The sequence below is a fragment of the Mauremys mutica genome, chromosome 1, assembly GCF_020497125.1.
Source record: "Mauremys mutica isolate MM-2020 ecotype Southern chromosome 1, ASM2049712v1, whole genome shotgun sequence".
NCBI lineage: Eukaryota > Metazoa > Chordata > Testudines > Geoemydidae > Mauremys > Mauremys mutica.
In genome coordinates, this window is record NC_059072.1 from 368,439,326 (window position 1) to 368,454,910 (window position 15,585).

Genomic DNA, 15,585 nt, shown 5'->3' on the forward strand with positions numbered 1-15,585 from the left:
AACCCAAGAACATTTAGCGTAAGGGGTGATCTTGATAAATGCTGTGCAATTTAGTGCAGACCCTGACCATGTTTTAAAGAAAATGACCAAACCAGAAGATGCCTGTGTCACATTATTGACTTGAACTGGGACCGTATAGAACATGGTTGCAACCAAGGTCCTGTAGTGGCACCAAATCTTATGTAAAGGGGTCATATAAGGGGTCTAAGACCAGGTTATGGGTTGCTGGTTATGAGTATGCTGTCTGTGTGCATGTGTCATTTTGTAGTTGAAGTTATGAATATTGGCTCTATCCTGTCTGTATTTCAAACTTATGCTGTGCTTCTGGGTGACATCCCAGATGAGTTGGTGTTAGCTCTGCCTAGCCTGCTTGATGGACCATTAAGGACCATTAGCTACACAACTGACCCATGGAGAGAAGGCAGATGTGCCTTGTAAGTCAGCAAAGTATGCAGGGACTTGTCCATATGACTCCAAACTCCATTTTGCTTGTAATTTTCCACAGTAAGGACAAAGGGGTGTTCTTACACCTGGAAAAGCCTATATAAGGCTGATGCCTCATCTCCATCTTGTCTTCAATCCTGCTTCTTACCTCTGGAGGGACTTTGCTACAAACTGAAGCTCTGAACAAAGAACTGATGACCCATCCCAGCGGGGGATGTACTCCAGAGACTTAATTTAAACCTGCAGTTTATTCTATCACTGCTACAAGCCTGAACCAAGAACTTTGCCATTACTGTATGTAATTGATTCCATTTAACCAATTCTAGCTCTCATCTGTATCTTTTTCCTTTTATGAATAAACCTTTAGATTTTATAGATTCATAGATTCTAGGACTGGAAGGGACCTCGAGAGGTCATCGTGTCCAATCCTCTGCCCTCATGGCAGGACCAAATACTGTCTAGACCAGCCCTGATAGACATTTATCTAACCTACTCTTAAATATCTGCAGAGATGGAGATTTCACAACCTCCCTAGGCAATTTATTCCAGTGTTTAACCATCTTGACAGTTAGGAACTTTTTCCTAATGTCCAATCTAAACCTCCCTTGCTGCAGTTTAAGCCCATTGCTTCTTGTTTATTCTTAGAGGCTAACTAAGGTGGAAAATGGCCCATTTCCCACAATTGACAAGAAGATGTGAGGAACTGTAGTGGGGAGAAAAATAAGCATGGGGAAATAGTTTTACTTTGTGTAATGGCCCATCCACTCCCAGTCTTTATTCAAGCCTAATTTAATGGTGTCCAGTTTGAAATTAATTCCAATTTAGCAGTCTCTTGTTGGAGTCTGTTTTTGAAGCTTTTTTGTTGTAATATTGCGACTTTTAGGTCTGTAATCAAGTGGCCAGGGAGATTGAAGTGATCTCCAACTGGTTTTTTAATGTTATAATTCTTGACGTCTGATTTGTGTCCATTTATTCTTTTACATAGAGACTGTCCGGTTTGGTCAAAGTACATGGCAGAGGGGCATTGCTGGCACATGATGGCATATATCACATTGGTAGATGTGCAGGTGAATGAGCCTCTGATAGTGTGGCTGATGTGATTAGGTCCTATGATGGTATCCCCTCAATAGATATGTGAACAGAGTTGGCAACAGGCTTTGTTGCAAGGATAGGTTCCTGGGTTAATGTTTTTGTTGTGTGGTTGCTGTAGGTTTGGGGGCTGTCTGTAAGAGTGGACTGGCCTGTCTGCCAAGGTCTGTGAGAGTGAGGGATCGTCCTTCAGGATAGGTTGTAGATCCTTGATGATGCGCTGGAGAGATTTTTAGTTGGGGGCAGTGGCGGATTAACAAATTTTACACCCCTAGGCCCTCAAAAAATTGCTGCGCACCTCCCCACGACCAGTTTACCTCCGCTTCCCCGTGGCAAGCCTGGGAGGGAGGGGGGAGAAGGGGAGTTGTGGCACGCTCGGGGGATGGCAGCGATGGAGCAGAGATGAGTTGGGGCGGGGAGCGGTTCCCGCCCTCCCCTGCCCGTGTTATTCCCCGCACCCGCGGGCCGCAGCTCACCTCTGCTCTGCCTCCTCTGAGTGCGCCGCTACTTGCTTCTCCCTCTCTCCCAGCACTTTCGCGTGGCAAGCCTGGGAGGGAGGTGGAAGGAGGGAAGCGCGGTGCGCCTGGGGGAGGAGGCGGGCCAGGGATTTGGGGAAGGGGCATAGTTGGGGAGCAGGCGTGAGCAAATTTGCCGCCCTAGGCCTAGGCCTAGGCCTTGTTGGCCTAGGCGATAATACGCTGCTGGTTGGGGGCTGAAGGTGATGTTACTGTTCTGTTACTTTCTTTGTTGGGCCTGTCCTGTAGTAGGTGACTTCTGGGTTCTCTTCTGGCTCTGTCAATCTGTTTCTTCACTTCAGCAGGTGGGGATTGTAGCTGTAAGAATGCTTGATAGAGATCTTGTAGGTGTTTGTCTCTGTCTGAGGGGTTGGAGCAAATGCGATTGTATCGTAGAGCTTGGCTGTAGACAATGGGTTGAGTGGTGTGGTCTGGATGAAAGCTGGAGGCATGTAGGTATGTATAGTGGTCAGTAGGTTTCCGATATAGGGTGGTGTTTAGGTGGCCATCGTTTACTAGTGCTGTAGTGTCTAGGGCGTGGATCTCTTGTGTGGAATGGTCCAGGCTGAGGTTGATGGTGGGGTGGAAATGTGTAAAGTGTAAGTGTCAATCTCTGAAAGCCAAACTGTTACCTGTCTACTATTTAAAGTTTTACTATGCTTTCTGGCCACTTGAGAAAGAGGGTTCACCCCGCCGAAGCTCCCTACTTCCCCAGTGATGTAATATATTTTCTTTAACAGAGCTGCCTGTGTAGAAATGACTATTCCTGGTACCGTCTTTTATATACAAATATGAAGGGGGACACATTCATATTGACACATTTAAATAAATAAGTTTTATTAATTGCCTGGTTTAACACGACCTTTTACAGCCGCCTGTAAAAATGGACACCATGACCCCTACCATAAAGGAGTCTGAGCTGGTTCAGTCTTCCATTTTGTCCTTTTCCGGATTTTCTTCTTGAGATCTGTGTCTCAGACACAAGCAAAACCAGCTGATGCATGATATATTTACTCCCACATAGTGGTGAGCTGGAGCCAGTTCCCACCGGTTCGCAGGAACCGGTTGTTAAATTTAGAAACCCTTTTAGAACGGGTTGTTCCAGGACAACCGGTTCTAAAACAGCTTTTAAATTTAACTAAAGCTCAGGCAGCTGTGCACCCGGCCCCCGGACCCATCTCACTGCCCTCTCCTCCCCTGAATACTCCGCCCTCCTTCTCCTCCCCCTCCCCTGCTTCCCGCGAATCAGATGTTCGTGAGAAGCCTGAAACAAGCAGCAGGCAGGTAAGCTGGGGGGCAGGCGTGAGGAGGGCACCAGAGAGGCATAGCGCGGCCCAGTCCGGCTCAGGCCGAGCAGCTTCCTCTGACCTCGTCCCTGGCCTGCCTCTGGCTGAGCACCCCTGCTCAGTCCTGGCCAAGCACCCCCAGCTCTGGCCCCAGTGGCATCGGCTCAGCTCGGGTCCCGCGGCACCAGTGCTGGTCCCGGCCGAGCGGCTCTGAGCTGACCCGGCTCGGGCCCCGCAGCGCCGGTGCTGGTCCTGGACGAGCGGATCTGGCTCGGCTCGGGCCCCGGGCCTGTGGTGCCAATCACGGCCGAGCGGCTCCGGCCCAGACCTTGCGGCACCGGCTCCAGTCCAGGTCTCAGCTGAGCGGCTCTGGCCGGCTCAGCTCGGGCCTCCACAGCGCCGGTCCCGGTCTCGGCTGAGCAGATCCAGCCATGGCCGAGTGGCTCCAGGCAGCACGGTAAGGGAGCAGGGAGCAGGGATGGGGTATTGGAAGAGGGCAGGGGAGTTTGGTGGGTTGTGGGGGAGTGGATAGGGGTTGGGGCGGTCAGAGGGCAGGGAACAGGGGGATTGAATGGGGCAATGGTTCAGGGGGGCAGTCAGGAAGGAGCAGGGGTTGGATGGAGTCGTGGGGGGCAGGAACAGAGAGAAGGTGTGGTTGGATGGGGCAGGGGTCCCGGGGGGCCATCAGGAATGAGAGGAGGGGTTGGATGGGGCAGCAGGGGACAGTCAGGGGACAGGGAAGGGGGGTGGATGGGGCAGGAGTCACGGGGTGGCATCAAGGAACATGGGGTGTTGGATGGGGCATGACCCCCGAGGGGGCACGATGCCCTCGTGGGGTGAGGAGGAGAGAACCTGTTGTTAATATTTTGGCAGCTCATCACCGCTCCCACGAGACTACCGATGTCCGTTCTCAAAGGCCTCTAGAAAGGCATCGTCGAGCTGTTGAGAGATTTTCAGAAAAGAAACAGTGTAAGCACCCCACTGCTTGTTTTTAGATTTACACAACCTCCCGGTTCCTAACTTCATTATACTCCATCACCAACTGTCACTTCTTAATCATTCATTTACCTGAGCGACATCCTTTTTGTTCACCTTGTCCTCTGGTGACTCCCCTGAGCTGCTTTCGTCTTCCACCTCTTGGGGGCGGACAACGAGAGGCCTTCATGCTCATTGGGGTGTCTCACGAGGGTTTGGGTTTCGGATTCTGGCGTATTGATCCACGGCTGAGTCAAAGGACCCTCGTCAGAACTGTCGCTCATGTAGCGCTTTCTCCACACAAGTCCAAAGGCCCTCGGGGCTAACACAACGTCCAAAGTTCTCACCAGGGTGGTGAAGGAGTCCATGTTTCCACAATTTCTAAAGCATGTGTTCTTGGTAAAAGATGGCCTCTTCTGCCCCGATTGCTGGGACTTATGGGGTGATAGTGCTGTGCTCTGATTGGCAGAGGGCACTGGGATGAGTTCTTAGAGGGATGACACGACCCTCTTCTGGGCAGGTCACCCCACCCCGGAACATCACTGATTGGTCAAATCTGCTCTCAGGGCGGTGCTGTGTGGCTGAAACCCATCGTGATTCGCAGAGGGCAGTGGAGGAGTTCTTAGAGGGATCACACAAACCACTTCCGGATGGGTCGCCATGCCCCGGAAGACCCCTAATCGGTCAAATCTCTTCTCAGGCTGGGCCTATGGGGGAAAAACCACTCTTGATTGGTAGAGGGCAGTGGGAGGAGTTCTTAGAGGGGTCACATGATACACTTTGCTTCCAGTCATGTGTCCTCCTAGACCCCAGAATTAATATTCCCCATGGGTGGGACTTGCAGTGACAGGTGGTCGGGGCTTAAGGTGTCAAGAGGCAGGGTTTAAGCGGCCAAGGGGAGGGGTTAGAGTTTGATTGATGGTAGGTCCCTATACTATTTCCAGTTTCCATACTACTGAATCCCACCCTGCCAGCATGCCCATTAACAGAAGGGGCCCACTAATTCCATCATCTCCCTAGCAACCAGTGGGCCTTATAAGCATGGGCCAATGTGGCTGAGAGCAATGGCTTGTTGTCCTGGGACACAGAGACTGATGATAAGGGACGCTCCTTGGGATATGACGTTTAACCCCAGATTCCAAGATGAAAGCGGGGCCTGGGGCTTCAGTGAGCCTGATGGTGTGACTAGCTCACTGGATTTGTTATTTTACCTCATCTGGTTCAAGAAGCAATCCTTCCTTGGCAGATACATGGCGAAAGTCTTGTCTTTACAGATGTTTTGGCCACATGTGTGAATAAAAGCCAACAACCCATGGAGAAGGAGATTAGCATGGCCCGCGGGTGATTAACCAGGGATGGGACAGTGACCGGCCAAGTGTAATGGGAAACAACAGCCACATCTCTTCTCATAGTGACTTTTTTCATAGGAATTCTTAGGTTAGAGCAGCCACCGATATGGCTCTTTAGGGTCCAACATCCCACCGATCCCCTGGCTCTCCATGAACAGAGTGACTTTGTAAATGCTGCTGCCTGGCTTGGTCTCCTTTCCCCGGAGTGCTGTCCTCCCTCAACTGTGGGTGGAGATGGCCCCCCTAAGCTTCAGGTCTTAGACCCTGTATGAGCCTCTCTCTACAGAGTGGAGATCAGTAGCTCTTGTTTCCTCGTATATAAGGGTCCAAGATGGAATAGGTGGCCATGACCTGTGTCACCAGCTCTGGAGCCGGATGATGAACTGACTCTTTACTTAACAAATACCCTGATTATCCTCGCTCGAAGATGGTTGCTTTTCATGCTGTACACGATTGGATTCATTAAAGGAGGAACCAGCAGGTAGATGTAGCCCAGGATAATTTGAAGCAAGGGAGAAGAGCTCTTCCAGAATCTGTGTATGACAGTCAGGCTGAACTCTGGCATGGAGAAGAGCAGAACAGCGGAGAGGTGGGAGACGCAGGTGTTCAGGGCCCTAAGGCATTTTGTGGGGGACATGATGCTCAGCACTGCTTTGAGGATCATCACATAAGAGAGGAAAATGAGCAGCGAGTCCAACCCCACCGTTATGACTGTAATAAACAAGCCATAGATGTTGTTGACTGTGATGTCTGAACAAACCAGCTTCATGACGTCCTGGTGTAGGCAGTAGGAATGGGAGAGGACATTGGCTCGAAAGAATCGGAACCGTTTCAAGAGAAAGGGGAGTGGAAATTTTACTGCCACTGCTCTTAGCACAAACACCAGTCCCATCTTGGCTATTCTCGGCAGGGTTAAGATGGAAGCATATCTCAGCGGGTTACAGATTGCGATGAAGCGGTCATATGCCATCAACAAGAGCACAGAGGATTCAATGAATTGCAGAGAGTGGATGAAGAACATCTGGGCAAAACAAGGATCAAGGCTGATCTCTCTAGAGTTAAACAAGAATAGGCCCAGTATCGTCAGCATGGTGGCTATCAATAAGCCAAGGTCTGTGACGGCCAACATGGACAGGAAAATGTACATGAGCTCATGGGGGATTGGATCTGTTTTTATAATGAACAGAGTGACTGCGTTTCCTACTATCGAAATAACATACATGAAGCAGAAGAGGACAGAGACCCAGAGATGGATGTCTTCCTGCCCAGGTATCCCAGTGAGAAGGAACACTGCAGGTGTGAATTTGTTGTCATTGACAGCTGACATACCGAACTGGGCAGGTCCAAGAAGTTTTGAACTTTCCTTCCTGAAAGGAAAAAGAACAGGAAGGTAGATGATATTTAACAAGACATCTTTCTGCTCTGAGTGCAAATCTCGGATTCCCAGAAGCTCAAGGAAGATCAGAAAAAACATAGATTTGGATTTACACCCCTAATAGGATATGCCAATAGGAAGATAGGCACTGCCAGACTGGATCAGACCTGCAGTCCTTCTAGCCTAGTAACCAGTTGCACATGCGTCCGGGGAAGATGGAAGAATCCCTGCAATAGAGAGCTCTGAGACTGACTTCTCCAAGGGAAAGTTTCCCCCAGGCACCCACTAGTTAGACATATTTTGTGGTGTAAATCCAGTCCCTCTTTGAATCCTGCTAATCCCTTGGCCCCATTGATATCTTGTGGATCAGAGTTCCACAGCCTACTTGAGCACTGTGTGAGTTTGCAATAATGACATTCACACAGACACCCTTTCTGGCCCTCAACTTCAAAGTGTGGCCCATTGTATCATGACATGTGTACACATATGGCAAGTGCATGACGAAAATGGTCATTGTGTTTATCTGTCCTGCATTTAAGTTATTCATAAACGTGTTTCATTGCCTCATTATATACATTCTTTTTTTATTTTCTCTGCTCCTGTGAGTTCAAATTATGCCACTGCCTCTTTGCAGCACATGGGATAAATTTTCAGGGTATGGTTCTGAATTCAATAACGGCATCACTCCAGATTTACGTGTGTAAATTCGATCAGAAGTGGGATCTATTAACTTTCCCTTATCAAAAGCTCCCAGTGATACACTCTGACCCCCAAGAATCCCTCCAAGAGAAGCTGAAGTGCTTTGCCCGGCCTATGTTGACTGGATCCAGAGAGTTTGATCATCCTACAGGTTCCCCTTCATCCTCACAGGACCCGCATCTGCTCCCCATGCAAGGGATTGTAGTTATCTGGTAAGTTACAAGCTAACATGGACAGGTACTTCAGCTGGATGAGGGAGGGGTTGGCATCGCAAATGGGTGAATAGTGCAAACACTAGGTTTGCACTAATATCCAGTTGAGTGTGCTAGTTACTTCAGCCATTCTTTTTTAACAGGTGATGGAGGTAAATTACATAAAAAATTGTTACACTGCTCTTTCTTGCACCTCAGCTCTCCTCTTTGCTGAAACACAGACCAGCGGTTCTGTTCTCTCAGGACTTTTTGGAAAGTCTTGCATGGGTATTGTAGAGTTACTGTGTGCATGACCCTGAATGTAAGTATTACAAATGGCTTCTGCTCAGTTAGCAGGGGAGAGTATCATAAAGCTGTTCACTGAACAGAGAGTTAATAGCACAAAACCATTGCAAACAGTATGTGGGGTACTTCTGAAAAACTTTCTAAAGCAAATGCCATTAAGCAGTAAAGTTACCACTGCTCCTTCCTGTAGCAATTCCAACAACTCTGCCGCTGGCTTTCAATATGCGTCTATGTCATAAAATTTTTGTTTGTAATATTTGTATTACAATGAAAAGTTTTGGCATAACATTTACACAGCTGTAATTTGGCACACACATGTCAACCACAGGTACAAACCCAGCTGGACCTATTGAGCAGGCACAGTGCTCAGTGCTCCAGCCACATTGTGCGGTAGCCCAGGGCCCAGTCTGAGGGTGGGAGAATGGCGGGATTTCACCCCATGAGAAAGGAGGCTACGGAGCCTGACATTTGGCCCTCAGAAACCAGAGAGGGGAAAGAGATGAACATAGCCCTGTAACTCTGAGGGGTTTCTTCAGGGCAGAAGTGCTGGAGCCTTCAGCCAGTCAGGAAACAGAAATACAGGCAAGTCGTATCTTAGGCGCATTTAACATGCGTGAATTCAGCTTTGTGCAGATGGTGAAAACAGGGAAAAAAAGAAAAATTACAATATAGAAACTGCATCTTTAGTGCAGGCGATTCCTTCCGCCATTCAACTCAATGAGTGTTTCACCATACATGGTTTTCGCTTTACGCGCTAACCATGGAACGGAACCCTTGCGTAATATGAGACTTGCTTGTATGCCCACAGAGCAACACAGCTCTGAATTCCCGCATCCACAATCAAGTCAAAGAATAAAATTGTTGAAAATGCATTTGCTGATTAAATTTCCAGCAGCAAATATATCTGATACGATTTGGGAAGTAGTCACTGATATTCTGTGGGGTCTCTTCTTCCTCAGCCCCTGGCAGGATCGGGCCCAGAGCACACGGAACATCTAAAAATGGGACTCCTTGAGAAAATCGTTACTTGGGGCATCAGGGTTTTGACACTGCAAGCTCGCTTTGAATGTCAGATTTCCGTGTAGATTAAATTACTCACCATGGAGCATGGGGAGATGTAGTCATCGGAGAGGCTGCCTGGGCAGCAGGCAGCATCTGTTCACATAGGGAGGCTACTGTCTTTATGAAGCATGTTTTCCCATTCCTTTGGGGGCCACTTGGCCATCAGGGAACCTCAGCTGCTTGGCTTAGTGTGCACCAGCTGTAACCCCTGTGACAGCCAAGGGCAAACTGCAGGAGGCCAAATCACAGGGGATGTGTGGTGATGCTATCCAGCTGGACTGCAGTGGCAGCCCTGCTGCAGGCTCTATTCCTTATGGTTCCAATTAGTCACAAGCAAACCTTGGGGGTGGCCGAGTGGTAGCGATGATGTTGTCACAGCTGTGATCTCGCTGAAATAAAATATAATAAAATATAATAAATAATAAATATTATAATATAGGACCAGATTTTTTCCCTAGCAGACCCCTTTCCTACATTAGAAACCCAGGTTTCAGGGCAGGCCAAGGAGATTCCACAAGGCTCCATATATGAAAATTTCTCTCAGATTTTTCCAGGAGGGGAGGTCCCTTTCTTCTCTCTGAATGTAAAGGAGGACCAAGGACCCAGGGATCTCCAAAGTTATGCACAGATCTCAGTGATCCACTGGGAGCTCAGCCCACCCACCCACAATCCCTGTGCCTCCACAACTGCTTTAGGACCCTCTCCAGCTCTCTGCTAGCACAGGTTCATCAGAGATGTGCTACCAGGGCCTGTCCTTGAATACTGTGTGCAGATGTGGTCGCCCCACCTCAAAAAAGATCTATTGGAATGGGAAAAGGTTGAGAAAAGGGGAACAAGAATGATTGGGGTATTGAACAGCTTCTGTATGAGGAGAGATTAATAAGACTTCAGAAAAGCAGACTTCGACTCCCTCAGGGAACTGATGGGCAAGGTCCCCTGGGAGAATAACATGACGGGGAAAGGAGTCGAGGAAAGCTGGCTGTATTTTAAAGAAACCTTATTGAGGTTGCAGGAAGAAACCATCCCAATGTGTAGGAAGAGAAGTAAATATGGCAGGCGACCAGCTTGGCTTAACAGTGAAATCCTTGCTCGTCTTAAACACAAAAAAACAGCTTACAAGAAGTGGAAGATTGGACAAATAACCAGGGAGGAGTATAAAAGTATTGCCCAGGCATGCAGGTGTGAAATTAGGAAGGCCAAATCACACTTGGAGTTGCAGCTAGCCAGAGATGTTAGGAGTAACAAGAAGGGTTTCTTCAGGTATGTTAGCAACAAGAAGAAAGTCAAGGAAAGTGTGGGCCCCTTGCTGAATGAGGGAGGGAACATAGTGACCTAGTGACTTCTGGGATGGGGGGAGCCTATACAAGAGAGATGGGCTCCACCTAAACCAAAGTGGAATCAGACTGCTGACACTAACCATTAAAAAGGTTGTAGAGCAGTTTTTAAACTAGGAGATGGGGGAAAGCCGACTGCTGCAGAGGAGGATGTGGATCGGACACAGACTTCTCTTAGGGGAGAGTCTGATGATAGAGAATCTCCAGGTTATAGTCAGGAAGCAGAGGACTGAAAAGTATAATGTAAGGGCCAGATCAGATGTTAAACAGTCACATAAAAGAGAATCTGGCACATCAGAAAAGGGCAGACAAATAAACAGGGACAAGTTTTTCAAGTGCTTGACACAAATGCTAGAAGTCTAAATAATAAGATGGGTGAACTAGAGTGCCTTGTGATAAAGGAGGATATTGATATAATAGGCATCACAGACATCTGGTGGACAGAGAGCAATCAATGGGACACAATCATTCTGGGGTACAAAATATATCGGAAGGACAGAACAGGTCGTGCAGGGGGAGGAGTGGCACTATATGTGAAAGAAAATGTAGATTCAAATGAAGTAAAAATCTTTAGCGAATCCACATGTTCCATAGAATCTCTATGGATAGAAATTTCATGCTCTAATAAAAATATAACATTAGGGACCAATTATCGACCACCTGACCAGGACAGTAATAGTGATGATGAAATGCTAAGGGAGATTAGAGAGGCTATCAAAATAAAGAAACCAATAATAGTGGGGGATTTCAATTATCCCCATATTGACTGAGAACATTTCACTTCAGGACGAAATGCAGAGATAAAATTTCTCGATCCTTTAAATGACTGCTTCATGGAGCAGCTGGTACGGGAACCCACCAGGGGAGAGGCGACTCTAGATTTAATCCTGAGTGGAGCGCAGGAGCTGGTCCAAGAGGTAACTATAGCAGGACCGCTTGGAAATAGTGACCATAATACAATAGCATTCAACATCCCTGTGGTGGGAAGAACACCTCAAAAGCCCAACACTGTGGCATTTAATTTCAAAAGGGGGAACTATGCAAAAATGAGGGGGTTAGTTAAACAAAAGTTAAAAGGTACAGTGACGAAAGTGAAATCCCTTCAAGTTGCATGGGCCCTTTTTAAAGACACCATAATAGAGGCCCAACTTCAATATATACCCCAAAAAAGAAAAACAGTAAAAGAACTAAAAAAGAGCCATCATGGCATAACAACCATGTAAAAGAAGCAGTGAGAGTATAAAAAGACTTCCTTTAAAAAGTGGAAGTCAAATCCTAGTGAGGCAAATAGAAAGGAGCACAAACACTGCCAACTTAAGTGCAAGAGTGTAATAAGAAAAACCAAAGAGGAGTTTGAGGAACGGCTAGCCAAAAACTCCAAAGGTAATAACAAAATGTTTTTTAAGTACATCAGAAGCAGGAAGCCTGCTAAACAACCAGTGGGGTCCCTTGACGATCGAAATGCAAAAGGCTTAAAGACGATAAAGTCATTGCGGAGCAACTAAATGGATTATTTGCTTCAGTATTCACGGCTGAGGATGTTAGGGAGATTCCCAAACCTGAGCCGGCTTTTGTAGGTGACAAATCTGAGGAACGGTCACAGATTGAAGTGTCACTAGAGGAGGTTTTGGAATTAATTGATAAACTCAACATTAACAAGTCACCGGGACCAGATGGCATTCTGAAAGAACTCAGATGTGAAGTTGTGGAATTATTAACTAAGGTTTGTAACCTGTCCTTTAAATTGGCTTCGGTACCCAATGACTGGAAGTTAGCTAATGTAACGCCAATATTTAAAAAGGGCTCTAGAGGTGATCCCGGCAATTACAGACCAGTAAGTCTAACGTCGGTACTGGGCAACTTAGCTGAAACAATAGTTAAGAATCGAATTGTCAGACACATAGAAAAACATAAACTGTTGAGCAATAGTCAACATGGTTTCTGTAAAGGGAAATCGTGCCTTACTAATCTATTAGAGTTCTTTGAAGGGGTCAACAAACATGTGGACAAGGGGGATCTGGTGGACATAGTGTACTTAGATTTCCAGAAGGCCTTTGACAATGTCCCTCATCAGAGGCTCTTATGTAAATTAAGTTGTCATGGGATAAGTGGGTAAATCCTTTCATGGATTGAGAACTGGTTAAAAGACAGGGAACAAAGGGTAGGAATTAATGGTAAATACTCAGAATGGAGAGGGGTAACTAGTGGTGTTCCCCAAGGGTCGGTCCTAGGACCAATCCTGTTCAATTTATTCATAAATGATCTGGAGAAAGGAGTAAAGAGTGAGGTGGCAAAGTTTGCAGATGATACTAAACCACTCAAGATAGTTAAGACCAAAGCAGATTGTGAAGAACTTCAAAAAGATCTCACAAAACTAAGTGATTGGGCAACAAAATGGCAAATGAAATTGAATGTGGATAAATACAATATGATGGGGGCTAATTAACTACAACGAGTCAGGAAAAAGATCTTGGAGTCATCGTGGATAGTTCTCTGAAGATGTCAACGCAGTGTGCAGAGGCGGTCAAAAAAGCAAACAGGATGTTATGAAACATTAAGAAGGGGATAGAGAATAAGACTGAGAATATATTATTGCCCTTATATAAATCCATAGTATGCCCACATCTCGAATACTGTGTACAGATGTGGTCTCCTCACCTCAAAAAAGATATTCTAGCATTAGAAAAGGTTCAGAAAAGGGCAACTAAAATGATTAGGGGTTTGGAGAGGGTCCCATACGAGGAAAGATTAAAGTGGCTAGGACTCTTCAGCTTGGAAAAGAGAAGACTAAGGAGGGATGATACAGGTATATAAAATCATGAGTGATGTTGAGAAAGTGGCTAAGGAAAAGTTATTTACTTATTCCCATAATACAAGAACTAGGGGTCACCAAATTAAATTAATAGGTAGCAGGTTTAAAACAAATAAAAGGAAGTTCTTCTTCACGCAGCGCACAGTCAACATGTGGAACGCCTTACTTGAGGAGGTTGTGAAGGCTAGGACTATAACAATGTTTAAAAGTGGACTGGATAAATTCATGGTGGCTAAGTCCATAAATGGCTATTAGCCAGGATGGGTAAGAATGGTGTCCCTAGCCTCTAGAGATGGATGGCAGGAGAGAGATCACTTGATCATTGCCTGTTAGGTTCACTCCCTCTGGGGCACCTGGCATTGGCCACTGTCGGTAGAGAGATACTGGGCTGGATGGACATTTGGTCTGAGTCTGAAGGTATTGTCAGTGCAGCCCCGGGCTGCCCGTGCACTCGGAAGAGGGACTGGAGGGTGGGTGGATGAAGAGCTTGTGAGGGTGGAACCTCAGCCAGATCTAAGAACTCTTTGGAGCTCAAAGTATTAGGAGCTGGACGTGTGTGTGTTTTGAATCCCAATTTCCAGTTCAGTCCAAGGGGCCTGCTCTGAAGTTTGGCTCTAGGCCAGCAGGATGGGGCTGCTGCCCCCCACTGACACATAGTGGAGTTTTTGGCTGGACTCTCCCAGTACCAAAAGAAAGGGGAATGGATGAAGAGAAATCAGGATCCTGAGACTGACAGTCCCAGGACCAAGGGGAAAATGCCGACGCTCCAGGTGAGCCTGATTGACAGGACAGGCCGGCCAATGAGGGAACCAGGAGCCCAGGATCCCATCCTCCGTGTGAGGGGAGCTGCCTGAGGCGAGCGGGGCAGAGCTAAGGGGAGAGCAACAGCCAGAGACAGGGGAGCTGGAGCAGCTGGGAACGGGCAGCACAGACCAGCCGCGCCGTCAGGGAGCCAGGGCCAAGCTGCAGCGGGGAGCTGCGGGGCCAGAGCCAGGACTGCGGGTGCCGGTCACGCTGGAGCTGGGCGCGGGGAGTGGCTGGGGAGAGCGAGGGGGGCCCTTGGCAGGGGCCCAGCGCAGGGAGACACCCCCAGACACACAGCCCGGACTCCGGGGGAGGGAACGTGACCCTGACCGGGGGGGTGGGCAATGCTGGGGAGAAGGGCCCGGCTGGCTAGAGCCTGAGGCCTGCGAGGGAGCCGGGAGTGTGAGGAACAGGCTGTGACCTGCCCTCACGTCCCAGAGACGCCGGGTGTGGTGCCCCCGAGCCCACAGGGCGGGTCCCTTCCTCCCCTTCACCCTCTTCCATTTTTCCTTGTTTTCCTTACAGTTGCTGTTTAATAAATTGTATTTGGTTTGAACCTAATGTGCTGATCAGCGGTCAGGGAAGCGGCCCGTGCAGAGAGAGTACCCCGGAGTGGGGCCACCCCTGAGCACGCACAAATCTCCACTTTCATTTAAAAAATAGTAAATGTCTAGCCCGTCATGTTCAAAATGTGACCCCCCAATGGTTCAAAAAGTATAAGGCAAATCAAAAGAATCCCCCAGATAATTTTAAAATCTCATGATTTGGGAGGCCTGTCTTGTGATGTCTGAATGTATTGGGTGGGCAGTACTTGCCGATATGTGGGGGGTATGGAAGCACTTAGCTTTACAGCTAAGCAAATAATTCATGGGGAATAATTTAGGCTGTGAATCCATTCCATTTCCTCCTCAAAATTCTCCATAAGAAGCTTACAGGGCACTCAAATTTATCCCTATTTCAAAAATGATCCCAGGGTGAGTTCAATGAATAATTCTTCTTCAGGAATCAGTTTGCTAGTTAAAACTCACAGTGTGTGGATTGGACACTCGGGTCATATGACTTGACTTCTGTTCCCTGATTGGATGAGCAGAACTCCAAGAAATCTGAGTGCTGACGTGAATGCTCTCTTTTCCTTCTTCAGAATTTATTTTCAGGGAATATAATGTACTATCGAGGAGACAGTGTGTTCCAATAGGCAGAGCACTGGCTGGGCAGTCAGGAAACTTCAGTGCAGTCGCAGCTCTGCCACTGACCTGTTGCATGAGCCTGGATGAGTCGCCTCTCTGTACCTCAGTTTCCTCATGTGTTTAATAGTCTACTAACCTGTACTGCCCTTTGAAAGTG

The 15,585-nt window shown here is 47.6% G+C and overlaps 1 protein-coding gene across 1 annotated transcript; it reads right to left on the reverse strand.

The window, feature by feature from the left end:
- Positions 1 to 6,049: 6,049 nt before the first annotated feature.
- Positions 6,050 to 6,985, reverse strand: LOC123351618 (olfactory receptor 51G2-like). Its single transcript, XM_044991101.1, has one exon. The coding sequence runs from the start codon at positions 6,983 to 6,985 to the stop codon at positions 6,050 to 6,052; it is 936 nt and encodes a 311-aa protein (XP_044847036.1).
- Positions 6,986 to 15,585: the final 8,600 nt, after the last annotated feature.